General features: G+C 41.5%; 1 protein-coding gene across 6 annotated transcripts in view; it reads right to left on the bottom strand.

The window, feature by feature from the left end:
• NDUFAF6 (NADH:ubiquinone oxidoreductase complex assembly factor 6) overlaps positions 1–27,830 on the bottom strand; it is a 310,512-nt gene that overhangs the window by 210,275 nt on the left and 72,407 nt on the right. For 4 of the 6 annotated variants that reach the window (XR_014025816.1, XR_014025817.1, XM_081322726.1 and 1 more), the window contains exons 1-2: positions 6,811–7,144; positions 4,639–4,738 (exon numbers count right to left, since the gene is read on the bottom strand). Coding sequence is in view for 2 of the 6 variants with exons in the window: in XM_081322726.1 (XP_081178852.1) it covers positions 4,639–4,738; positions 6,811–7,010 (300 nt within the window). In the remaining 4 variants the exon portion in view is untranslated. Of the gene's footprint in view, positions 1–4,634; positions 4,739–6,810; positions 7,145–27,830 lie in introns of those variants that run through there. The other 2 variants (XM_081322728.1, XM_081322729.1) reach the window with 2 other exon arrangements.

Here is a 27,830-nt window from a genome sequence, read left to right as displayed (position 1 = left end):
CCAGCGAAGCTCTGCTGGGGACTTTCCGGTAGTTGTGCAAGGCGTGGTGTGTTGGGAGAGAAGAAATTGTGCCAGTCGTTGGTGCCAGTTGCCGGAGATGATCTTGCGCAGGGCCTCCTTGGTTGATTTTACCATCACCTCTGCCAAGCCGTTCGATGATGGGTGAAAGGGAGCCGAGGTGGTGTGCCTAATAGAGTTCGCCGTTGTGAAACTCCGGAATTCGTAGGAGGTAAATTGGGGCCCGTTATCGGAAACTATAACATCAGGGAGGCCGTGTGTGGCGAATAATCCCCTTAAAACTTGTATAGTGGCCGAGGAGGTTGTATTGGCTACCGGCGCCACTTCAAGCCATTTTGAAAAGCTGTCTACGACAATTAGGAATGATTGTCCCTGGAACGGACCTGCATAATCTATATGAATGCGGGACCAAGGTGACTTTGTCGTTTCCCATCTATGTACGGGCGCCTGTGGCTGAGCTGCTCTAACTAGCTGGCAGGAATAGCAGCCAGCTACATGTGCCTCAATGTGTTTGTCTATACCCGGCCACCACACATAGCTCCTGGCCAGAGCCTTCATTTTGACGGTGCCCGGGTGCCCTTCGTGGAGGCTATCTAGCACCTTAAGCCTGTGTTTGTCAGGGATGATTACTCTGCAGCCCCATAAGAGACATCCCTGATGGGTGGATAATTCCTTTTGTTTTAAGAAGTAAGGTTGGAATTGTGGTTCCTGGGGTGCATATTGCCAGCCCGTTGTGACATAGCCTAGGACTCTGCCTAGGATTTTGTCTCCCGCGGTAGCTGCGGAGATATCTTTGACAGTTAAGGGGCATTCTGGCAGTTCTGAGATAGCCAGTATCCTTCCAGCTGGTGCTGGGTCTGGGTCAACAATTGGCTGCGGCAGTCTGCTCAGGCCGTCTGCATGGCCCATGGTTTTCCCTGGCCTGTATTCTAGTTTGTATGAATAGGCTGATAGAAATGTAGACCATCTCAGGATGCGGGGAGATAATATTTGTGGTGTTAGCCTGTTTACTGTAAAGAGTCCTAATAGGGGCTTATGGTCAGTATAAATAGTAAATGGTCGACCATACAGGTAATCATGAAATTTTTTTACGCTGGCCACTATAGCTAGAGCCTCTTTATCGATTTGAGCGTAATTCCGCTCAGGTTTTGACAGCGTTCTCGAATAGAACGCTACAGGGGTCTGTATTCCTTCTGTAGTTAAATGGCTTAGGACCGCTCCGATGCCGTACGGGGAGGCATCACAGGCGAGACATAAGGGCAGCTGTTCGTTAAAAAGGGCTACGGTTGTGCTGCTGGAGAGTAAGTTTTTTAGGAAGTTAAAACTTTTATCATGCTCAGGGGTCCACGTCCAGGGTTTGCCCTTGTCTAGTAATCTATGTAAGGGTTCTGCAATGGAGGCTTTATGCGGTAGGAAGGTGTGGTAAAAGTTGACTAACCCTAAGAAAGCCTGAAGTTCTTGTTTGTTTTTGGGGGTCGGTGCTGTTTTGATAGCTTTAATTTTTGTGTCCGTGGGGTGAATTCCCTTAGCGTCTATTTTAAACCCTAAGAACTCTGTTGAGGGCACCCCGATGGAGCATTTGTCTTTTTTTAATTTGAGACCAGCCTTCCTGAACCTTAGGAGTACCTTAGTTAGTTTGTCAGCCAGGTCATTTTCTGATTCCCCTGCAATTAGGACGTCATCAAAATATGGGCAGACCCCGGGGATTCCCTTAAGTGTTTTCTCCATGATTTCCTGGAAGATTCCCGGGGCTGCAGAGATGCCAAATTGAAGGCGGTTAATTTTGAATGCTCCCTTGTGGGTGACTATTGTTTGAGCCAAAGCAGTGTCAGGGGTGACAGGCAACTGTAAATACGCCTGCGCCAAGTCTAATTTGGCAAATATGGCGCCTGACTTAATGGCCGCGAGGATGTCTTTGACAGCCGGGACCGGGTAGGCATGTGCGTTTAAAGCGAGGTTGAGGGTCGCTTTATAATCGGCGCATAATCTTATTTGGCCGTTTGGTTTAACTGGGGTCACTATGGGTGTCTCCCACTCGGCCCCTTCTACCGGTTCGAGGACCCCTAAGTTTGTTAATCTGTCGAGCTCCGCTTCTATTTTTTCCCTCAAAGCGAAGGGAACCCTTCTGGCCTTGATTCTGACAGGCATCACATTTGGGTTCAGTTTAAGTGATACGGGCGGTCCCGTGTATTTCCCTAGTGAGCTGTCAAAAACGTCCGCGAATTGACGGCAGACGGATTCCAATTTTGACAGCTGAATGGCGTTGACACCTGTCAACGCTATTCCTAGTGCCTCAAACCAGTCTAATCCTAGCAGGCTTATTCTGTTTTCTTGGGTCACCAAAATAGGAAGGGATCCTTTAAATTTTTTGAACTCTACGGAGACGGAAGCTTTTCCCCGGAGTTTAATGGGCGTTTTCTGGAAGTCGGCTAGGCGGAGTTTAGTGGGTCTAAGGGCGGGTCCTTCCTTACTACGGTTACAAATGTCCCTGTACGTTTGCCAAGAGATTAGTGAGACGGAGGACCCAGAGTCCACCTCCATCTCACAGGGAATTCCCTGAATCCGGACGTCCACCTTAATTTTGGGCTTAAGGATGTTGTGGACTGTATGTTTCTCTGCCCTTCCCCTTACGTTAGACACTGGGGTTCTGGGGCTGTGCCTAGCTCTTAGTGTATGTGGGGCCATACCTTCGGCTGTCACCTCCAGGTCGTGCAGGTTTTCCCGGCTCCGGCTGCGGCATACGGCTTTGAGGTGACCTGTCTTCCCGCACCCGTGGCACTTGGCGCTGCGGAACCGGCACGTTGCCCTGGGGTGGCTTCCGCCGCAGCTGGCACATTTCGCCCTGTTATTCGGAAAATTGGGCCCCCTCTGATTGCTGGCAGGGCCCCCCCTGTAGTTGCGTTGCATCCTCAGTTTCTCGAACCGCCGTTGCACCGCGTCTATATCTGTGGGGCCGTCGTCGTCCTCAGAACCGCTGAACCTGCCGTCTTCCTGGTGCACGGACCCCCGTGGTCCGCTGTCCGGTACCCGTCGGTCGTCTCCGTGGCAGTCTTCGTATGCGATGACTTCTCTAGCCACATCGGTCATTGTCATTTCAGGCTTGGCGATCAGCTTCTTCCTCAGCCGTTCGTCCTTAAGCCCTATGACAATCTGGTCCCGGATTCGGTCTTCCAAATCCGGGAACCGGCACCGACGTGCGGCATGCCTGACCCTGGTTATGAAGTCATTTGCTGACTCGTCAGGAAGCTGGAGTTTCCGAGCGAAGTTCACTCTCCAGTAGAGTTCTGACTTGAGGGGCATGAAGTATTTACTCAGCCCCTCAGTAAGGTCTGCATAAGAGATGGTGGCGACCGGCTCCGGGGTGAAGATCCCCACAGCGGCATCATAAACGGCGGGGCCGCTGAGCCAGAGGAGGGCGGCCGCCTTGGCCCGGTCATCCGTTATCTTCTTGACTACCAGGTACCCTTCTACCTGGCCCAGATGCGATTCCCAGCCTTCTGGGTGGCGGGTATCGAATTCTCGAATGTGGCCGTGGTTCGTCATGCTGTCTGTATTTGAGGTGCCGCTGCTTGCGTTGAATGGAAGTTTGACTTCCAGTGACTTCAGCAAGTGACCAGCTCGGCTAAGGGAAAAAATCTCTTCTCCCCTTAGGTAGTGACTTCAGCTAAGCAAGCAGCATCCCATCCTCGTCGCCAGTGCTTTAGCTAAGAAGCAGGCGAGACAGCAAGTTAACAATTTAACTTTTATTCTGAACCAGGCAAAGAACAAGGGAACATGACAACTATTTATACTGACAGCTGCCGGCGGATCGACCAATCCCGGGTGAGTCTTCTCCCGCGCCGTGGTCTCCGCCAATCGGGTTCGTTTGGTTTTGACAGCTCGGAGCTGTCATCTGTAGCGCGTGTTGAGCTGTCACTTTTGGCGCTTGCGCGGTTTCGCCCGGCAGCTTTTGACAGCTGTCAAAAGCTGCCGCGGTTTTACCTCAGTTCTGTAACTTCTGTTTAACTAATGTAAATAACAATTAGTAATACACAATCTTTTTCTTCTCTCAAAAACAATCAATGTTATCCCTGTGCTGAATCTACCCTTGAAAACTGACTTAAACAGCAGGACCCTCTGAGGCTATAACCACTTTCTTAAAGATTGGTCAATAACTACTTAAAAGTATCAGGGTACATATTCTAAAGGAACAGTTGAATATATCAGAAGCAAATAATGGAATATCCAGTGCAATTCATTAAAATCAGTATTATTTTTACTTGTTCATAAATTACTACAGAATGATACAGACAAGTATCTATTCACAATGACAGAATCCTAAAAAGATAGTAAAATATCCAAACAATTTATTCTGTATACCTTGTACAGTTTCATAAGGTCATAGATTGGCAGGTTGTTTTGTATTTATGTTCAGAATAATGCGTACATGTTAGGGATTATTTTTTATTTCTTATCGAGTTTTCATCTGTAAGTAAACAATCTGTTTAGGTAGTCTGGTATCTTGTGAGGGAAAAACTGACAGTAACTGACAGGAAAAAACACAAACTTCACGTTTGGGATTTTTAGAGGTTTTTTTTTAATGTTAACATTGTATTGTATAATGGATATTTTAATACCTGCCTGAGCCAGTTCTACATTGAAGGCTCTCAGGGCAAAGACAGAGGAACGTGATTCTGCAGGCAACAGCAGTGCACACAGGAAGCCTTCGTAGTCCCGTTTTCTAGATATACAAAGAATAATTAAGAGCATTTGCTTTCATTACAAGCTCATTTAGCCAGTGGAACAGATAAAACAGTTCTCAATTAAATTATTTTTAATGTTATTTATTAATCAAATTGACACGGACGCCCAACTCACAGAAAGCGACTCCAAGCAAAGTACAAAAATAATTTTGCAGTTATTCTAAATCAAGGGGATATAAAATGGTACTCTCCATATAGTCCAGTTTACAATTCTTAGAACTATAAAGCACTGGTCTGCAGGCTGGCTAATGAGAATTGAAGTCTAGATTTTCTGGAGCGTATAGTACCACTATGTCCACTCCTCTAAAATAGAAGTATATACTCAATACACAATGTCTAGGATTTGTTTTAAAATTAAGGTTACAAGCGCATCATGTCTTGCTGGTCATCAAAAGATAGTTTGGAAACTTTATTTTATTTGCCCAACAGACACAACGCTGAAATGTATTGCAATAAAATGGTAGAATGGGTTGCACTATTTCAAATCACAGATGAGATTCTGCACTTGTGAAGTCAAATCAAATCAAATCAAATTTATTACAGCTCAAAGACCAAATACAATAAAAAATTTAACAGTAGAACTGTTATATACATACATATAACAGAAAAAGACTAAGTATAGTAGGATTTATAAAAAGTTTATGGGGAAAAATGAAGTTCTAACACATGGTGAATTAATTAACTTTCTATTTATAGGCATGTTATAGGCATGTTTATAGGCATATTGCTAAGCACATTTGATTTGTGCTTAGATTGTAAGCCGCCCTGAGTCTTCGGAGAAGAGCGGGATAGAAATGGGATTAAAATAAAATAAAATAAAATAAAATAAAATAAAATAAAATAAAATAAAATAAAATAATAAAATAAAATAAATAAAATAAAATAAAATAAAATAATAAAATAAAATAAAATAAATAATAAAATAAAATAAAATAAAATAATAAAATAAAATAAAATAAAATAATAAAATAAAATAATAAAATAATAAAATAATAAAATAAAATAAAATAATAAAATAAAATAAAAATAAAATAAAAAATAAAAAAATAAAATAAAATAAATAAAATAATAAAATATAATAAAATAAAATAAAAATAAAATGTTACCTATAAATGGTTTTATTGTACAACGCCATATTGAGCCTTGATGGAGCAGTGGGCTAATGCCTCCTTAAGTAACACCAGCTGCCTGCAATTAGTGCAGGTTCGCATCCCACCAGGCTCAAGGTTGACTCAGCCTTCCATCCTTCCGAGGTAGGTAAAATGAGGACCCAGATTGTTGGGGGCAATTAAGCTGACTTTGTAATAATGCCCCTTGGGGGGGCGAAAGCCCTAATAAGCAGGCATATACATAGAATGAAGGCTATTGCTAAGCACATTGGTTTGTGCTTAAATTGTAAGCCGCCCTGAGTCTTCGGAAAAGGGTGGGATATAAATGGGATATAAATAAATAAAATAAATAAAAATGCTTTAACCAACACGCCTTTAGAATACATTTAAGAGAGCCTGGCATTCTATGTTCTATAGGTTGCAAAGAGTTGGACACGACTTAGCGACTAAACAACTCTATTTTCTTGGAAAAAATAAAGAGCAATCCTGAAAAATGGGCAAACTATTCTCTGGCTGCCACTGCAAAAAATAAATAAAAATCAGGGGATGGCACTCCAGAGGACAAGCACAACGCACACTGCACTAGGAATGGCAGCCTAGCCAAAGAGATGTGTGGAAAAGCACAAGGGGAGACTGGGTCTCTTTGGGGGACGCCTGGGATATAGAAATATTTAGAATATATAGAAATCATGTTAGCCTCTTCCTAGAGAAGCTAGGAAGTTAATGCACTCTCCCAAACAGCATTAAGACGTGGCCTCGGCTTGCGGGCCGTTCTCAAGGGCGATTTGAAGCAGATTCCGAGCCTCTACGTCACATTATCTGAAGATATGCAAAACAAATAGGCTGGGAGGTGCCAAACCACACCCCGCAGAGGGGTTGCCCTGGTTATCCTGTCCAATCCAGCCCAGGCCCGACCCCGAAGAAGCAGCCGCTAGCCTCACCGCAGCAAATCCAGGCAGTAGCGCTCCTCTCCTCCCGCACTCGGCTGGTGAGAAGCAGCCAGGGCGGCCGGGGCGCGCCCTCCGAGGCTGACGGGGCTCAGCAGCCGCCCGCGCTCGGCGCGTGGGACCCGCAGCGCCCAAGGTGAAAGAGCCGCGCGCGAACTTCGACCCAGTGCCGCAGCGCCTGCGGAGGCCGCCATGCTGCTAATGCCACGCCCCTGTTGTCAATCGCCCCGCCCCCGCCGCTTCTTTCTCACGGCCGGCTACGTCATCGGAGTCACTCGGAGGGCTCCGCCTCTGCTGTCAATCATCGGACGCTTAACTGCCCCCCCCCCGCTCCTTCGTTTACACGTGCTGTTCCCCAATCGGATGGAGTTGCCTCATTAGACGTCTTATCTCTTAACGCAGGGGTCTTCAAACTCGGCCCTTTTATATCCCGTGGACTTCAACTCCCAGAATTCCTCAGCCAGGCATGTTGGCTGAGGAACTCTGGGAGTTGAAGTCCATGAGTCATAAAAGGGCCGAGTTTGAAGATCCCTGTCTTAACGCGTCCGTCTCCGTTAAGACAGCCGACCTTTGTGCCTTGAAATCGGGAAGTTAGGGGCGTCCCAGTACCGACTCCATCGGATTCCCACCCACCCACCCCCGACATGTTTGGATTTGCACAAGAGAATGCACCTAAGCAAAAAGGAACTATTCTGCAACCTAATCTATGAGCTCCCCGATGTAAACTATCCTGGTTTTGATATTGCATTGTGGTTGAATTAGGTATGTATTAAACAGGAACCAAAAGGTGATATAGTCTTTTCTCAAAGTTGTTGTATACCATGCAGGGCTTTCATAATCTGCTTCGGGAGCACTTGTTGACATATACTGATCTCGATCATATGTAACAGCAAATAAAAGTTAAAAATCCATTTTAAAATTAATTTAATCATCTCTGCAAGTTCCGCCATCTTCATCCTCCATTGTAGTAATATCAAATCTTCCCACTTTTGAGCTATAATAGTCTTGTTGCAGTCATCCATATATAAAAACAAAGTACCATGCCTTTTTTCCCTGTCCATTAGTCACAAAAGAAAAGTCTGGTTTCAGATATACTTTAACCTTTAAAATTCTCTGAATTAAGCTATGCATTTGTATTCAAATTTGTCTAGCTTTTTTGCATGTCCACCAAACATGGTAAAACATGCCTTCATGTTCTTTGCATTTCCAGCATGGAAAAATATCACTTTGTGTTCTTTGCATTTCCAGCAAAAATTTAAAGTATCTTTATGTATTCTAGAGTCTGTTTCTGTTTCTCTGGTAACAGAAATGAACAATGCGTAATGTTACATAAATTGTCTTTAAGGTTAGAACATAAAGTAAATTTCAGACCTTTCAGCCACAAATTTTTTCCACTGATCCATTTGTATATTATAACCAAAGCTTTTAGCCCATTTTATTATACATTATTTCACTCGTTCTTCTGTCTCATTTCAACAAACATTTTAGCAATAAATGATCATCATGAGTACATAAAGGAAAGGGGATGTGATGGCAGTGGTGAAAGATGCTGAGCTTGTCAGTTGGAAAGTTGACAGCCAGGGTTTGAGACCCGAGTGTGCTTCCCCAAACTGGCTTCTTCCAGGTGGTTGGGTAGGATGACAGCACCGAGAATTCCATAGCTACCAAGATTGTTGGCTAGAGACTTCTGGGAACTGCTGCAGTCCCAATGCATCTGAAAAATACTAAGCTGGAGAATGCAATAAACACAACAAAATTATAGCACCTATATCAGTTGTGGAGATTCACCAATTCTTACATCACTATCGAATAATACCTAAAGCAATTGCATGTGAGTCTCTTTTTTTTCAAAAAAAAATTCTGGAACATCATTCATTTCCTGTGTCATCCACTGCAGGTCCCTGCATGTCACAGGATGTTCCTGGCAACATCCATTAAATAAACTGCCCACACGCATCACAGGCAATTCTTCAAAAATTCCCAGCAGTGTCTTAGGAAACATTTACTCCAGTACAGATCATGGGTGCCAAGTGGTATCTCTGCCAAGAGCAAAACAAAACAAAACATTCTGGACAAGGGACAGAAGAAATTTAAATATTTTGTCTACCCAAACTAAATGTTAGTTTAACTCAGATCATGTATTCCCATCTGCCATTCTCAGCATCAGTCACAAAGCATTATTTTAGGACAATATTTTCTATTACAGAGAAAATGTATGTATATTGAATGGTAGCCATCCAATATTTTGAATTTTAATTCCCAGTAAATCAGCCAACATGGCCATTAGCCAGGCACTTTAGACAAAAACCTATGGGAAACATACTTTTCTTTTAATATGGGATGGTTCCAGGGCAACATATATAAATAAGGTATTATACCACAAATCACGTATCAGAAAATCTTGCCTTTTAGGTGCTTTAGGACTGCATGCTTCTCCCCAGTCCGTGAGCCAGCAAAAAAAAAATTGCCAGAATAATTTAACATTAGTTACTGTATATAAATAGCAAAATGTGAACACCTGAGTTAGAAAAATCCTAGTTAGGATATATCAGTTCTGTTGAAGCCTGCAGAATATGTCTACTACTAACTATAGGAAATAAGTTCAGCATTAAGCAAGTAAAATACAGAGTTATTTAATTCAAGGTAATCATAAAGGATTACCTTTTTTATTAGTTTATTTTTCTACAGTGAATTTTTTAATTAATTAAAATGTTTAAAACCTAAGCCAAATGAATGAATTAACTATCAGTATCTAAGCCTTTAGGGAAGCTGCACTTCCATACTTGAGGGTACTCAAAATCAGTACAACATGTCCCTTTCTTAAACCCCTTCCTCATCTTCCTTTTTTACTAACTCTTATTTTTTTATCTCAACAACCTTAAAAAACTTAGAAAATATTCTTTTGTTCAGTGAATGTGAATGACCTTCTAAATTGTGCAGAGATGGGAGAGAGCAAAGAAGGCTAGTTGGTTTTCCTAAAGGCCTTAATGATAAATCACCTATCCAAAATACGTTTGTGGGAAAGGGAGAAAGCATTTAAGAATATTGTGATTGATAGTGATTGTAAGTCCTGAAACAAATTATTAAAGGCCTTGAAAACTAGAGGTCTTTGCAGGGAGATTGATAGCTAAACTTGTCTAGGAAGCGTTTTTTTTCCCTTCTCCAGAAAGAGGAGGTGTGTTCTTAGTCCCAGGAAACAGGTCAACACCGGTTACAGCTTTAATTTTAAAATGAAGCTACGCAATTCCCATGTGGCTCTTCCTTTGGTTTGCCAGCCAGGGTCAATCCAATGAAGTCACTTGGTCATGTTTTGATAGAGATACTCCTGAAAAAATATGTTCAGTATATTGCTTTGTGATTCTTGAGCCAAATGTAACTCTTTTATGAAAGACAGTAAAGGTAAAACAGGTACTTAAACAGCATTTTATCTTAAAGCGTAAAATAAAATAAGGTCTAGGGTTCTGGCAAAGTTGGTGCAAGTGATCTTACAGCATGATTCCTATGAAAATCTGCTCAAAAGTAAAATCTGACACAGTTGAATAGGTTTTATTTCTAACACCTATTTATACTACCTAGTCAACCAAACTCATCTCAAATGAGTGGTCCTTAACTGAACAATGAGTTTTGATTAAACAAAATGCGGTGGCATTTTAGTTAAAAAACATTCATATGCCACTCCATGTCATTTTTTCCACTTCCTTCAGTATAAATGCTGTTGTTACAGAACATTATAGTAGCTGTTATGTACTCTAAAAATATGAGTCAGTAGGGCTTTTTTATATACTTAACAGCTTCTTTGTTCCAAGATGTTCTAGCCAGACAGAAATACTGCAATCCAAACAAGCCAAATTCTCCTTTGGTTAGCACTCTTCATCTCCAAGATAATACTGTGAAGTCCACATGATGTAATAGAACAATTATAAAATGATAGCGTGGTGTCTGGTACCACTGCAGGTAAATTTATATTCTGGTCAAAGCAAAACAAGATTTGTTTTTTCTACAAGAGGAACTGGTGGCTGTAGCCTGAAAAGGCTAGCTAGCAGGAAGTAGCAAATAAGTGTCATCTGGTAGGGAAAGAAGGGCGGTGAACAGTTCTTTTACAGCCATCATATGGGATGCGGGATTAGAGAGCCTGGGGAATTGGGACATATTTACCATCCATGAATCACCTTCTCCAGTGTAGTGACTTCTAGAGCTCCTGAGAGCAAAGTTCCATCTAGCATACTGGGAATTTTGAAAGCTGTGATTTCAGTACAGCAAGATGGTCATGGTTAGAGAAAATGGATGCGGGAGGTAACCTGCCCGTTTGGGGAAGCCACTTCTTCATCTTCTTCAGGTAGATGAAAACCTGGTTGGCCCTTCTGGAGTAAAGAAGATGTTGCCCTGTTAGTCAATGGGAGGCAAACCCATCTTCCAAGGATTTCTTAGTGAAAAATAATCTTCATAGTTTGATGCAAGTTAGAATGAACCCTCCTGAAATTCTCAACTGGTGATTTCTCCTAGTAGTCCAGCTCTGCAATCACAAATACTTTGGATCTTAAGCTCACAAATACAAGACTTAACAAACCACACACTAATCCTGAAATAAAAGAGCTCAGTATGTAATAGTGTAGTGTTGCACATGGGTTAGGCTTTAGTAAGAACTTCCTCATTAAACCAATAAAGCCAAATATCACAGCCTGGCTTCTGAATTTTTTCCCAAACTCCTTTTGGGTCACAGGAGAGACAATTACGTATAGAGAACGGTTACAGGAATTGGGTGTGGCCAGTCTAGAGAAAAGAAGGACTAGGGGAGACATGATAGCAATATTACAGCATTTGAGGGGCTGCCACAAAGAAGAGGGGGTCAACTCATTTTCCAAAGCACTAGAAGGCAAGACAAGAAACAATGGATGGAAGCTAATCAAGGAGAGAAGCAACCTCGAATTAAGGAGAAACTTCCTAACAGTGAGGACAATTAACCAGTGAAACAGCTGACCTTCAGACATTGTGGGTGCTTCATCACTGGAGGTTTTTGAGAAAAGAATGGACAGCCACTTGTCTGAAATGGTATAGGTCGTCTGCTTGACCAAAGGGTTGGACTAGAACAGGGGTAGGCAACCTCGGCTCTTTTATGACTCATGGACTTCAACTCCCAGAACTCCTGAGTCAGCTATGCTGACTCAGGAATTCTGGGAGTTGAAGTCCATGAGTCATAAAAGAGCCGAGGTTGCCTACCCCTGGCCTAGAAGACCTCCAAGGTCCCTTCTAGCTCTATTATGATTAGTGATTAGGAATAGGACTTTTTTTTTTTTGCTATTATGTACCCAATGCGGTCCATGGAAACTTTGTAGCAAGGAAGAATTGAGGGCTCAGCTTCATAGAAGCACAATAGCACTTGTAACATTGTAGCTTCCTCCCACCCACTGCTACATTGCAACTGAAAGATTTACCATGCAGAAAGAAGTAGCAGCTATGAAGCCCTGTGGGCAGGGTGAATATAGAAACCCAAAGGGTGCTCACTGGTTGATTTAAGGACTGAAGTTCTTTTTAAGACCAAGGAAAAACCGTGGGCTAAGAAAAGTTCATTGACTTAATAGGCCATCATTGTGATCAACCACAAGGTCAATTAGAACTGGGACTGTTGTTAGATTGGAAGGGACAGAAACATATCTTTCACTCAAAAAGAGTTTAAGATGGGTTAGGATGGAAACTAGAGCTTCAAGCATGGGTGGGGGGCACATTTGAGATTGGGAGAGAGAAGGTAGCACATGACATCATTGCTTCTTGCACTCAAGGTGTGGTAGCTGACCTGTACTAATGATGGGATAATCACAAAGTGAAGAGCTGCTCACAAGAGTCCCAAACCGCTTTACATAACTTATTTCCAATATCTTGTGATCATCTGGATCTTTGCAGCCAGACATGACAAGCTTAGCATACTGGGAAAAGGGAACTTACAGTTAAAGGGGAAAAAGGCAACAGTCACAAACACAGAATTCAGTGTGATTAAAATAAGTACTTGTTACCCCCTTAAATAAACTCTCATGCTGAAAGTTCATTGTACAAAGGACACAGTAATTGAAGCAAGAATATCGAGGTAATTGACTGTTTTCCCCATCTTCTTGAGTGCTATCCTCAGTTTTATAGAAGGTAGACTGTTGTATTTGCTCAATCACGGAGAATGCCCCATTTCTAATGTCCTGAATTTACCCAGCAAATCAGAAATTATCTAGGAGCAAAACCTTAAATAACGATCCTTGATGGAATAATAAAAGCAGGATATAATCTTCATCCATTGTGCTCTTGAATAAATAGGGTTACATGGCAGAGGTTTGAGGAGCAAACAAAAGCTGAATTTCATTTGTTTAGGCATCTCAACATAGAATAACCTACCAAATGCTTTAGGGGACCCTTTATCTCAAAACATGGCTACCCTCCCAAGGGACCACCTGTTGCCACTCTGATCCAATTCCCAGAGCCCTCACTTCTTTGCATCTACAGCAAACAACCTGAACCCTTCTGGCAACTCTTAAGGCTCTGCTTTGGGATAGTTCCCAGATGGACTTATGCAATGAGACGCTGACTCCATCACAGTGTATCAATTGTGAGGACACCTGCAGAGTAAAATTTCTAAGTTAGTGGCTGGTTATTGCTGTTCTCAGGGAGAGAATCATAAGGCAAAATGCATGATGGAGTACAGGGTGCAACAGTGCGTCAGAGGACAGAGGGCAGGCCATGCAAAATCCTCTAATAAACCATATATTGCTCCCCCCACAACTTTGCAAGCAAATCATTAGGTATAGCTCACTAGCTAGCCTTCTAGGAAAATAACCACAACTTGGGTTGTGAAATGGCGGTGAGAAATGGGACTGTTTCATCCAGTTACAAAGGCTTGGGCTGGACATCCCAAAGCTTCTCTGAAGATGGATAATTTTAGACAGGCCTCCTCAAAAAAAAAGGGATGTGTGTGAAATAGACACTTCCTAACTGTATAATTTACACAATCAGTTTGGTAGTGGAATGAGTGGGGCACACAGAGCAATATCACTGCATTGTTGATGATGTTTCCATTCATGACATTGTCAATAAGCAGCATAGTACTTTGTGGTTAGAGTCAGAACTGCCAAGACAGCCAGGAACACTTGGGGCTTCATATAGTCTTACTTCTACTGCTAATTTGGTGGTGAGGCAAGAGGCTGACAGGTGGTAGCATCTCTAACAAGCATCATCATCTGAAGACCAGAGACTCTATCCATCCTGCACTTGCCCTCTCTTTCCCATGCCAGCTTTTCCCTCCAGTTCCTTTCAAGAGAAGAGAAGAGAAAGCTGCCTTTAGACATAGGCAAGAAACAAAACAGTCCCTTTCCCAGCGGCTCAGAAGTGAAGGAAATGTCAGATTTGAATAGAAGGTACAACTTTTTATTATGGAATTATAGCTAACAACTGCAGAACATGGCAATTACTGCATAAGGAAAGTGGAGAATTTTTTCTTTTTCTTTTGAACACTTGAGGTGTGAACTTTCCCTTCTGCCTGCCCTTGGACTACGTTTTACAGAGACTTTTGTCATTAAAATACTTTTACTGACAACTAAAAGAGCTATTGCTCACAGATGTCTGTTGCTATAGCAATAGAAGAAGAAGGCAGTATGCTGTTCAGACTTAGCAAAATAATGCACATTATCATATCTAAAGGGATTGTCCCTTCTTTGTTTCTTTACGGTAAGACCACTTCAGAAGCCAAGGATTTTGTCTATGTTGTAACAAGGATAAACTATCATTTGAGAAGCCTTTTTAAATGAAGGTCAAAATGATAGAAAAGTGGAATTAATGATGAAGAAGCAAAATGTATAACTTATAGTGTTACAGGATATGCCATTTTATCAAATGAGTTCCCCATTGTTTATGGTTTCTGAAAATCTTTTTTTACGCATGGAACTGAATATAATTTCCTAGAAAACAGCAGAAAGAATACTAGATTAATTCTTTTTACCTTTACCTTCTTCCAGTATTTCATATAATGTGGGTTATGATTTCAGGGAAAAAACCATCATGATATAATAAATTTGTCAACAGTGCTGTATGTGATAGAAATATACAATGCACGTCACACAAAATATCATTTACTGCAATGGCAGAATAAAAGTACAAGAAAATCAGACTGTATTCGCATATCATTATTAAACTACAATGTCTTTTAAACATGGTTTGCTGAGCAACTCCAAACAAGACAGTTGGTCTTGCAGTGAAGCTAAATACTATGAATTATTTTCCAACTTCTTTTTTAGCTGCTCTTGCCTTGGGGCTCTGCAGATTTCAACACAACCTTGAATTTAAATAAATTATTATTATATTTGTATATCATAAAAATAATCAGGAATGAAAAACAAAATGTGCAGACCTTGGGAATAAACCAGAAAACCATTAAGTAATGATACTGTATCACAACTGCAAGCAATAACCTTAACCAACAGCAAACTATGTTTTTAAATAATGGCTTGCTGTCCTTAAACTATAGCTTCACTGATTCTGTTCAGATTTCAAGCCAAGCCAAAACCAAGCCAATCATACAACTGGTTGGCTTGTATGTTATGACTTAGTATTATGTGGGTTCAATGTACAAAGCCATTAATTCAAGAACCGGGCTGTGCAAGTGAGCAAAGCTTCATCTGTGCATGCATGGGATCTAGGTAGCGTGTGAAACTATTCTCTGCTCCTGCTGCACCACCTGTCCATGGAAAAATAGTTTTCACCAAAACCATTCACTGTTGGGGGGCCGCTGACCTATTGTCTACCTGTACATCTTGTTTTTCTTACCTAACTGTAAAACCTTACTTTTCTTAGTAAAGGTAAAGGTTCCCCCGCACATGCGTGCTAGTCGTTTCCAACTCTAGGGGCCAGTGCTCATCTCCGTTTCAAAGCCGAAGAGCCAGCGTTTGTCCGAGGACGTCTCCGTGGTCATGTGGCTGGCATGACTAGACGCCAAAGGCGCACGGAACGCTGTTACCTTCCCACCGTAGTGGTCCCTATTTTTCTACTTGCATTTTTACGTGCTTTCGAACTGCTAGGTTGGCAGAAGCTGGGACGAGTAACAGGTGCTCACTCTGCTACGCGGCACTCAGGATTTGACCCACCAAACTGCCGACCACCTGATCGACAAGATCAGCGTCCTAACCCACTGAGCCACCGCGCCCCTTTTACTTTTCTTACCATTGCATTTTAAATTTGAATTTGAAATTCAGTGTTCATCAAACACTGAATGTAACTCAGTGGTTTTTTCAAAAAAAGATTGGCAACTTTAAGATGTGGCTCATATAGGGGATTAGTGATTTAAGTCAGTGTTTCTTAACTTCAGAATCTTTTAAGATGTGTTAGCCTCAATTCCCAGAATTCCTCCACCACCATATTGGCTGGGGTATTCTGGGATTTGGAAACTACATATCTTAAACGTGCCCAGTTTGAAAAATCCTGCTTTATTTCATTACCCTTCAGTTCTCCTTTTCTTTCATTCTGTATTTTGCCTCCACAATTGGAACGGGTAAACAAATAGCACAAAAACCAAAACAAAACCCTGCATTTTTTCCTGTATTGTCTTTATTCCTGAATTTGTGGGATAAGTGAAAAAAATAAGAGGAATGGGAGAGGAAAAATCCAACCCATGAAGCATGAATATGTAGTTAGATTTCCAGTTTTTTTAGCCAGTATTTCTTTTCAGGCACTTCTTTTCCTGATACGGTACTTAGCATTGTATACCCAAACTTTAAGCCTGTCCCTGAAAAAGGAAAATCAAAAGACTTGATTCAACCAGTATTTTTTAAAAAAACAAATAAATACAGATAGTCCTCGACTTAAAACAGTTAATTTAATGACTGTTCGAAGTTACAATGGCACTGGAAAAAGGGAATTATGACCATTTTTCACACTTACGACGATTGCAGTATCCCCAAGGTCATGGGATTAAAATTCAGATGCTTGATAATTGATTCATATTTACGACGGCTACAGTGTCTTGGGGTCATGGGATCACCTTTTGTGACCTTCTGATGAGCAAAGTCAATGGGGAATGCAGATTCACTTAATAACCGTGCTACTAAATTAACAACTGTAGTGATTCACTTAACAAACGTGGCAAGAAAATTCATAAAGTGTGGCAAAATTCACTTAACAAATTTCTCACTTATCAACAAAAATTTTGGCCTCGACTGTAGTCGTAAATCGAGGACTACCTGTACTATAACAAATACGTACTGTAGTTTTAAGTGTATGTGAACTTCATAGCTTTGAATTAAAATGGAATTGTTACATAGTACTTGCTGTGCTGCTTTCATCTTATTCATAGAAATTCAACCACAGCATCTTTTGTTTATTTTAAGATCTTAAAAGTGATAGCTATGTTCTAGTGCAGGTACAATATGTTTGTGTTAAATCTACACATGGCTCTCTTCCACAGATAACCCTGGCATATCATGACCCAAGACAGCTATTAACTTGGAGCTGAACAAATTGGTATAGAGATTTTAGGTGGTGCCCTGAGAAAGGCTTTCAGTCATAGGTAATTAATTCTCTGGGCGTATTTCAGTCTTTTAGGCTGGGATATAATACTGAGGACATTTTTCTTACTTCAGTGGAGAACTTACTCAGAATTTAGAGTGAATACAATCCTGCTAATTCTACTTGAACTCTTGAAAGCTTTTGAAGCCACTAACCACAGTAGTCTCCTGGATGGCCCAGCAAGAATGGGTCTTCTGATACTATCTTATAGACGCTCTGGTGTTTCCTACTGGGGTGCATCTAGAAGGTGATTCTGGGACATTATCCTTTTTTAGGCTATTGAGCTGTGTGCTCTACAGGCTCCATTTTGTCTCTATGATGTTCAACCTCTACATGAAACTGCTGGAGAAGGTAAATGGGAATTTTGAATATGCTGATGACACCCAGTTCTACTGCTCCTTGCCTTGGATGCAAGGAGAACATGCAAGTCTTGGAGAACAATGTAGGGGGGAAAATACTGTATGAAATTAAAAACAAGACGGAAATGTCCTTTGTAAATAGGAAACTAGGCTAGGGGATTGAACTACAACCTGGTTTAGACAGGATTGCATTCCATTATTTTAATTTTTTTTAAAAAGCAGGTTCACAGCATGGGCACTCTTTGATCTTTGACTGAAACTAAATTCATAGGGGCAACTATGGCAAGCAACACTTTTGCAAAATTACATTTAATACACCAGCTAAGATAAATCCTGAGCCAATAAGATTTAGAAATAGCAATCCACATCTTAGGTACATCCCAACTAGTTTAATGCAATGCGCTCTACTTGGAGCTACCCTTGAAAAATGTCCCAATGTTTTAACTGGTATGAAATATTGTAGACAGAATCTATGAAAGGTACAGGGGATGTATAATGCCAATATTGAAATATGTGCATTGGATGTTCGTTGCTTACTGTGTATAATTTAAAGTTTTGACATTTACCTTTACATTCCTATAAAGCATACAGTCTGACTACCAAAAGGATTGGCTTGCCCATTATAAACCACATAATAATAATAATAATAATAATAATAATAATAATAATAATAATAATAATAATAATAATAATAATAATAATAATAAAGTTGGAAGGGACCTTGGAGGTCATCTAGTCCAACCCCCTGCTCAGGCAGGAAACCTTATACCATTTCAGGCAAAGTCTCTTTTTAAAAACCTCCAGTGTTGGAGCATTCACCACCTCTGGAGGCAGGTTGTTCCACTCGTTAATTGTTCTAACTGTCAGGAAGTTTCTCCTTAGTTCTAGGTTGCTTCTCTCCTTGACTAGTTTCCATCCGTTGCTTCTTGTCCTGCTTTCAGGTGCTTTGGAGAATAGCTTGGCTCCCTCTTCTTTGTGGCAGCCCCTGAGATATTGGATCACTGCTATCATGTCACCCCTCACCCTTCTCTACATTAAACTACACATACCCAATTCCAGCAACCGTTCCCTATATGTTTTAGCCTCCAGTCCCCCAATCATCTTTGTTGCTCTTCTCTGTACCCTTTCTAGAGTCTCAACATCTTTTTTACATCGTGGTGACCAAAACTGGATGCAGTATTCCAGGTGTGGCCTTACCAAAGCATTGTAAAGTGGTATTAGTACTTCACTTGATCTTGATTCTATCCCTCTGTTAATGCAGCCTAGCACTGTGTTGGCTTTTTTGGCAGCTGCAGCACACTGCTGGCTCATATTGAAGTGTTTGTCTACTAAGACTCCGAGATCCCTCTCACAGTTACTACTATTGAGCAAGGTACCACCTATACTATACCTGTGCATTTGGTTTTTCCTGCCTAAATGTAGAACCTTACTTTTTTCACCATTGAATTTCATTTTGTTAGATAGTGCCCAGTGTTCGAGTCTGTCCAGATCCTCCTGTATCTTAAGCCTATCTTCTGGAGTGTTGGCTATTCCTGCCAGCTTGGTGTCGTTTGCACCTCTGTGCTTTCAGATATCTTTTCCCAATTTTCCAGCACATACCCTCCTCTTCTATTACTCTTACACTTTCTTGAGAGTTGTGTTTGGCTCCTATTATCTTGGTCTATAGATTTCTAACAATGAGCATCTCTGCTGCCGGCGTCAACTTCCCTTCGCCCTGTGCGTTCCCACAGAGAGGGACTCCTCAGGGTGCCACCGGTCAGAGAATGTAGACTGGTGGCCCCCAGGGGGAGATCTTTCTCTGTGGGCGCTCCGGAGCTATGGAACCAGTTACCGGTTGAGCTCCGGACGGCGCCGGATCTTCGCTCCTTTCGCCGCGATCTGAAAACATACCTGTTCGAACAAGCCGGCCTGGCCTGAGGGTGGGATTGCTGGGGTTTTTATTATCATTTTATTGGGGGTTTTATTAATGTATTTATTGTTTTTTATGGGCATGTATTTAATAACTTTTTAATTTTTGTAACTTTATGTTTTATTCTTGCCCTGTACACCGCCCTGAGTCCTTCGGGAGAAGGGCGGTATAGAAATATTAATAAACTAAACTAAACTAAACTTTCTCTAGACTTGTATTCCTGAAAAAAATTCAGAGTAGTAGTATACTCAACAAAGTACAAAGGGGTCTATAGCTGAAATAAATACATTCACAGAAGCAGGAACTCACAATTCCCTTATGCATGTTTGTAACAAGCACGCCAGTATGGGTATGGCACAACAGCATTTCCGAAAGCATCTGATAAATTAACTCCATGAATGGAAATTAGCTTTCCTTTCTCCACGAAAAGCCTCTCCATTGTGATCCTTCCAAACAAAGGCATAACTGGTAAAAACCGGACTGTACTTTTATAATTGTATCACAGTTTAATTGGAAGGTGGGTTGACTCCCTAGATAATTTTGATGTGTTGGATAGTCTCAGGACATCCAAGGAGAAATGTCCTTGATTATACAAAGGAAGAGCCATATTCTTCAAATACAGTGACTCACTAATCCAGCTTTATGAAATGGAGGAAAGATGATCAGAAGGAAGGAGGAAATAAGAGGAAGAAAGAACTAACAGCATATTCCTTTGTACAGAACAACGACAGGATGCCCTGTTCTAGACTGAGTGCTCATGCAGTAGCAAGTTTCTCTGGTTTAATCATGGTGCTGTAACTCAAACAAGTATGCAGCAGTTAAAATGTTCAGCTGAGCAATCAAACTTTCCAGGAGAAAACAGGGGAAGAGAGAGCTTGCCTGGGCACAATGCTAGCTATGTTGGTACAGATTGAAACCAAGAGCTCAGGGATTTGGGAGCCACAGAACTGAGTTCATAGTTGCAGCCATAAGAGACAAGAAATGGGACTAGAAATTGGTCAGCCAGTCTAGGAAATGTGAGACGAGGCAACAGCAGAGAAGTAAGAGTGATCGGTGTCAGTCTAGGATTCAAATGCCAAAGAGTTCTACAAAACAGTCTAAGTTACAAAGAGCAGAGCAAGATTACAGGAGTCTAGCTCCAACACTGGAAAGTTGTTCCAGTGGAGAACTAGGCTCCAAAGTGGGCCCAGCTATGAGCATGGCTCAATGAAGTGTATTGTTGTCAGGCAATTTTTCCTTCATTCTAGCTTAATAGGTTGTTGCTTGATAGGTTTCCATATGTTCTTGTCTTGTCTTCAGGACCTCTGGAGAATAGTCAGCTGAGCTTGATCAGTGCATCCATTGCATCATGTGATCAGAGAGTTCAATGGGACAGTGTGGAGGGGGTCTGCTACAGAATCTCTCACATACCTATCAGCTAGTGGCAAGTTGCATGATGTAATGGGAGATGCCTTCTCTTTCTCTTACCTCATCCATTGACAATGAAGAAAAATACATTATCAGGGTAGTACAGAAGGAAGGTGGATATCTTTAAAGGGCCACCTTATCTCATAGAATCACTTGATGAAATCAGAATTATTTTTCTTGTATCTGTTTAGGTCAGCCCTTCAAGGTAGACCAGACTAAGTAACAAGATCATGCATGTTAATACTCTACAACAGGGTTGTCAAACTGCTGGCCTGCAGGCCGGACGCATCATCTGTAAGCCGCGCCCAACCCATTGCTGGCAATGGCAAAATCATCCCAATACATTGTGCAATGTCACGTGACATCGCGAGTTTGACATGTCTGCTCTACAACATTTATTGTAAAATTAAGGTAACAGAATCTTGCAAGTCTGAATGCTCTCTATCTCTGCCATTATCTTCAAGAAAACTGTCTAAGTTGCTTACTTGGGTTACAATTCTGGCCTGGACCCAGATTTTTTTATTTATTTTTTACTGTTGCTTTGGTGGCAGTTCTTCTTCTTGTTCCATCATTGCCTTACACTGCCATCTAATGGTTGTCCAGTGTTTTGCATTACAAATCTGGTAGACCTAATTTTAAAATTGCTTCAGAATGTGATATATATCAGTTACAAATTTCTGAAGTCCTTTCTTCTCAAAAGATAGTATTTCCAAATCCTTGCATCTCCAATTAAAAATATGACAAATAAAATCTGTTCTGGCCCCTAGATAACCCCACATCTAGTCAAAGCTGCTAAACACAGGAACATGTCTAAATCTTGGAAGTGAACTTAGCATCATGGCAGATTCCAGCTTGCTAGAATATTAGATTAGGATAAAAAAAGAGAATGATACTATTGTTATATCACTACCTAAGTGGCTTTGTGGACCAGGACCTTTGTCAAAATAGCTGGAGGTGGAAGAGACAAGACTTATTCTTTGACTTGAAAAAAATACCTGGGTGATAATTTCATCAGAAGAATCACATGTCTACACTGCTAACTCTTATATGATGCTTTGACCTGCAGAGATGTAAGTAAGAGGATGTCCACAAACTTAAGAAGTTCATGGAAAAAGTTACTTCTCATGCTGTTTTCTGCCAATTTTCTCAGCTGTACTTCAGGCTTCCAAACTCAGGATGGGACCATTGCTTACAAGTCACTACTGAAGCTTAAAAAATGGAGTTGATTTTTAAAAAGCATGATTAAAAGGCACTTCCTCAGATCCTCCATCTGCTGCACAAACTTCTCTGCATAACCATTTTTTCCTGTCACATCTTCATATCCTTGTATTATCGCCAGCCCACAACTAGGGCAACTAAAATAATCTTTAACCTCCACTTTCTTCTACTGACATGTTTTCTGATGGGTATCATCTGGCATGCTTTGTCGGTGATGTGGTTCGTCATGTGATGGTTGTCATCTGCTCAGATCCCACTGGTTACTTTAGGTCAGTGGTGGCAAACCTATGGCATGCGTGCCAGAGGTGGCACTCAGAGCCCTCTCTGTGGGCACGTGCACCGTCGTCCCAGCCCCGTGTCCCCCCATGGCCCCACCCTCACCAGCAGCCCCCTCCAGAGGAGAGTCACCCCCGGGTGCGGCCCTCATGGAGCAGCACAGCCAAGGACATGACAGCCCAGCAGCAGGGACAAGACTCTGCCCTTACGCCCCATCATGTGGAGATGATGCTGCGGGGCGAAGGGAGAGGGCATGGCTGCCATGGAACTGCAGGGCTGCCTGGGCGATCTGCTGTGGTGGGCTGTGGAGGTGGTGGGTGGCCCTGTAGGCGGGCAGGGCACGGGGTGGGATGGGCAGGGGGCCGGGCCGGTTTTGGGGCACTCAGTCTCTAAAAGGTTCGCCATCACTGCTTTAGGTTGCTGTGGGCACACATCTCTCCCCTTTAGTCACTGGGCACTGCCCTTCACAGCTACAGAGACTGGTGCCTGAATCTAGTGCTGTAATGTGCTGTTCTGAAGTGTCCCCATATAGCTAGATGTTTAATGGTCTTTTGAAGACTTTAAACCTGTGGTACGTATCCTTAGTCCTGTACTCCACAGAAGGTGTATTTGCACTGAGAAAGAAAACCAAGTACTTTTATCACCTGTTAATATAACACAGTTTCTCTATTATTTCTAGCAAAACAATATCACCATTTTTTTACTGTTTTTATTACTCCAGAGGGGGTACTGTATTTTCCTTACTCCATCAATTACTTCTAGACACAGTGGCTTCGAGACACAGCCACTCACTGGCAACACTGCCATTCCCTTATAGTCAGGGCTTTTTTTGTCATAGAACTCTCAGAACGGAGTTCCGGCACCTTTTTTGGATGGAACCTTGTAGGGTAGGCAAGGTGGATTGTATGACATGTGTGAGTTCCGGCACCTTTTTCTTTTACAAAAAAAGCACTGCTTATAGTACTAGTCAAGGGTGGAACCAGCTTATTATCTTTTCTTAATCATAGTTTTTGTTGAAAGTTTGAAAATACTACATGGCAACACAAGCCAAATTCAGAAGAGAAAGAGAAAATGAAAAGAATGGAAAATGCAAAGAAAGAAAGGAGAGAGAAACAGTTAAAAAGAAAAATGATAATTAAAGAAGTGACTTCCGATTTTCATCACAAGAACTACAAGTAAAGTGTTTATTTCTTTTTTCCTTATAAGGTTGCATGCATATACAGTATCTCTCCTTTCCTTTATCCATTCCTTATCCATTTGCAAATCCATAAGCCATTAATGTTTTGTCAGCAAAAGTTCTGCAAAGGGGTTCCATAACTTGGTTAGTATGTATTTTATTTTAACCCTGGTCAAACAAATTTACATTCCTTGCTTTGGCTTCTAACAATCTTTAGATTCATTGAAATGCTGTCTTTGGTTTTAATCTTCTTTCCTTTCTTTCTCCCATCTTTGAAGTTGCTTCAAGGTGTTAGAACTACCTCTGATGGATGCTTAAGCACCCAAATAGTTGCCTTCCTTAGTGCAGGAAATCTGTAAAAACAAATCCTGTCAAAACTAGGTTTATGGAGATAGATCTGCGGCATATCTCATCAATTGACAAACAGTTTGGTTTACTGGTTAAGGCATCAGGCTAGAAACTGTGATACTGTGAGTTCTAGTCCCATCTTAGGCATGAAAGACAGCTGGCTGACCTGTCACCTTCTCTCTCTGCCTAACGTGCCTCACACTGTGGTTCCGGTGGGGAAAATAGGAGGAAGAAGTAGTCTTACATATCTTCAGTTATTTATAAAAGTAATGAAGGCAGGATAAAAATAAATAAATTTCTCATTAAAAATTCTCCTATGGGCAAGACTGCATGATTACATAGCTGCCTCTTGTGTTTCAGCAGTGGGGCAATGTTTGTTAACTTCCGTATTTATGGACTTTGCATAGGAAAAATCAAAGTGCCGCCTTGTTTTTTAGTTCTCATAGGGCTGAACATGGGAGAGGTTTGGATAGGTTCCCCCGCACATGCGTGCTAGTCGTTTCCAACTCTAGGGGCTGGTGCTCATCTCCGTTTCAAAGCCGAAGAGCCAGCGCTTGTCCGAGGACATCTCCGTGGTCATGTGGCCGGCATGACTAGACACCAAAGGCGCACGGAACGCTGTTACCTTCCCACCGTAGTGGTCCCTATTTTTCTACTTGCATTTTTATGTGCTTTCGAACTGCTAGGTTGGCAGACGCTGGGACGAGTAACAGGCGCTCACTCTGTTACGCGGCACTCGGGATTCGACCCGCCAAACTGCCAACCTTCTGATCGACAAGCTCAGCGTCCTAACCCACTGAGCCACCGCGTCCCTGTGAGGTTTGGATAGAAAGGCTAAAAACTCTCCAAGTGACAATTAGTCACTATAGGACGTCAGGACGTTCATCCTATCATGACTGTCCTGTACCAGGAAACTCTTGGATTTTAAATTACTTTCCCTCCTGGTTTGTTACTATGTACAACAGAGAAAATTAAAGTAAGTTCTGGGCAAGAAAAATGAACACATACAGGTGCAAATGCAGTGTTTGGGGTTAGTGAGCACAAAAGAAAAAGAGATTGGGTGAGTAATGTCAGTTCTGGGAGAACTACCAAAAAAGGTTAACAGGAATGTATGTAGCAGAATAAATCATTTATGTTCCTGGTAGTTTCCGTAATACAATCCCTTCTAGGATTTATAACAAATAATGTGGTGAGGACTTATCCGATTTCTAACATATCAGGGGGACCTTAAGAACTAAGAATTACATAGAAGGAAAAACAGCAATGAAAAGACTGGTGGCATATAAAGGTGCAGGTATTCTTATGCTGTAAAATTGTCCTGTCTAATCTCATGATCACTAGGCATACTGAACTATATTTCCTTTTACCTGAACTATTGTGATGACTGAGGATAATGAGATATGCAGTTTAATGAATCTAGTTAACTTGATTATCTTAATTAGAAATTGAACATGGGTTCATTTCTAGCAAAACATGTTTGTATCCTTGAGACATTGCCCATCTGCAAATGACTGCCAAAACATCAGTAAATAACAGAGATCTTAAAATAACCTATATGCTCAAACTTCCTTATAAACAGAAGCTCTAAAAAAATTACTACACAATAGAATCCTGCTGTTTTCATGCTGGCCCCATGCCAAAAACACCATTAAATCTTTTATTTTCTTGAAAATTTTCTCATGTTTCTTCAATGGTAAAACTGATGAAAATTAGTTGTTGCCTTTATCATTCAATCTAGGGGTCATTATTTATTTTTATTTATTTTAATTCCATTTATATCCCGCCCTTCTCCGAAGACTCAGGGCGGCTTACAAGCTTAGCAGTAGCCTTCATTCTATGTATATGCCTGCTTATTAGGGCTTTCACACACACACACACACCCCAAGCGGCATTATTACAAAGTCAGCTTAATTGCCCCCAACAATCTGGGTCCTCATTTTACCTACCTCGGAAGGATGGAAGGCTGAGTCAACCTTGAGCCTGGTGGGATGCGAACCTGCACTAATTGCAGGCAGCTGGTGTTACTTAAGGAGGCATTAGCCCACTGCTCCACCAAGTTCAGCTGTCCTGACTCTCTTTTTTTCTGGCTAGATCCAGGACATGAGAAACAGAAAACATTTAATCCTAAATGTAATCCTAACGACATTGCTTGTCTTGTATCTTCTGCATTATATAAAACTAACAAGAAAGAGAGAGAGAGAGAGAGAGAGAGAGAGAGAGAGAGAGAGAGAGAGAGAGAGAGAGAGAGAGAGAGAGAGAGAGAGAGAGAGAAGGGAGGTGTAGAGGAAGGACTGCCTAGCAAAACCCAAGCAAAGCTAATTTCCCAGCAATCACCTTTTCTACAATGAACTCTGAACTAATTCTAAAACCCAAGGTTACTTGCAAGTGAGCAGCTGATCCAACTGATTTTATTTGGAAGTGTGCTTGTGTGAGTGTTATCTTCCATTGTTTTCTTGTATTCCCCTTTTCTCAATAAGCTCCTTCTTATAGAGAGAGATTTAGTTTATTGGTTTTAAAAGGAAATTTCGCATTATAAACTTATTCACATGAAAGCTTGCACGGTTGCAGCTTGCCTTTTAGGGTGTTTATAAACTCCAGATTTTTGTTTTCAGACAGGAAGATATAAAGCCTTGTCATCTTTTTATTCAATTTTTTTTAATGTTTATCTAAAAGGCAAACTATTTTGTGAAAGATCTACAAACTCCCCATTTAAACAAATGAGGCTGTCAACCCTTACTGGTTGGAATACATCAATCTTTTATAGGGGCCCATCAGTGACGTTAGCATTATCATGATTTGCAGCTCATAGCAATCACCTTCAGTCAAACACTATTCAATAAAAGAGATCTATTGCTCTTTAGCTCAGGGTTGAACTGTGGAGTCCTTGGTGCTCACTGAGCTTGGTTGTTTGCTTGCAGATGTTTCATTATCTGACTCGGTGGCGTACTAGGTACCCTTCATTACTCAACTAAGTACGCACCAATTAATTTTTAGTTGTCTGGCATGGATAGAATGCATTAGTCCAGGCCATTCTACAATCAATTTACAAGAAAAGAAAATGTGTCTTTTTGTGTTACGTCTATGTACATGATGAGAATAACTTCACAATTTTACTGTGAAATCTGAAAAATTACTAAGCAATTCAGAATGAACTCAAACACATATACACACACAAGAGAAGTATTTGCTAAACTCAAAAAATGAAACAGCATGATCCTTTCCAATATGGCTAAAGCTAGGGAAAAATAATGTTATTAATGTAACAAAAGACATTGGTTTTTTTAAAAATTTCTTTACAGATAAACTAGCATAACAAGTTTGCAAATCTGTAGTTTTTACAACCCACCAACCTCATATCCTTTTTAGCACTGCTATTCTCTGGGGCAGGGGTAGGCAACCTCGGCTCTTTTATGACTCATGGACTTCAACTCCCAGAATTAGCTGACTCAGGAATTCTGGGAGTTGAAGTCCATGAGTCATAAAAGAGCCGAGGTTGCCTACCCCTGCTCTGGGGTCATTGGAAAGACATTTTCATCAAACCAGCAGCAGAGCAAACAGGCTCATGAACCAATGATCTTTCCCTGAGACCTAAGCTCTGCAGTAAAGCAATAACAGAACAGAAGAACAGAGTTAGAGGGGCCCTTCTAATCCAACTCCATGCTCAAGTAGGAGACCGGGTGTCAAACTTGATCACGTCCCGTGACATATTGTGACATATCGTGATGGTTTTTTGCCTTTGCGGAGCTGGGGTGGGCGTGGCCTGCGCGTGATGCATCTGGCCCACGAGCTG

The sequence above is a fragment of the Vipera berus genome, assembly GCF_964194415.1.
Source record: "Vipera berus genome assembly, chromosome: 3".
Classification (NCBI taxonomy): domain Eukaryota; kingdom Metazoa; phylum Chordata; class Lepidosauria; order Squamata; family Viperidae; genus Vipera; species Vipera berus.
This window is presented reverse-complemented; position numbering and strand designations above follow the sequence as displayed.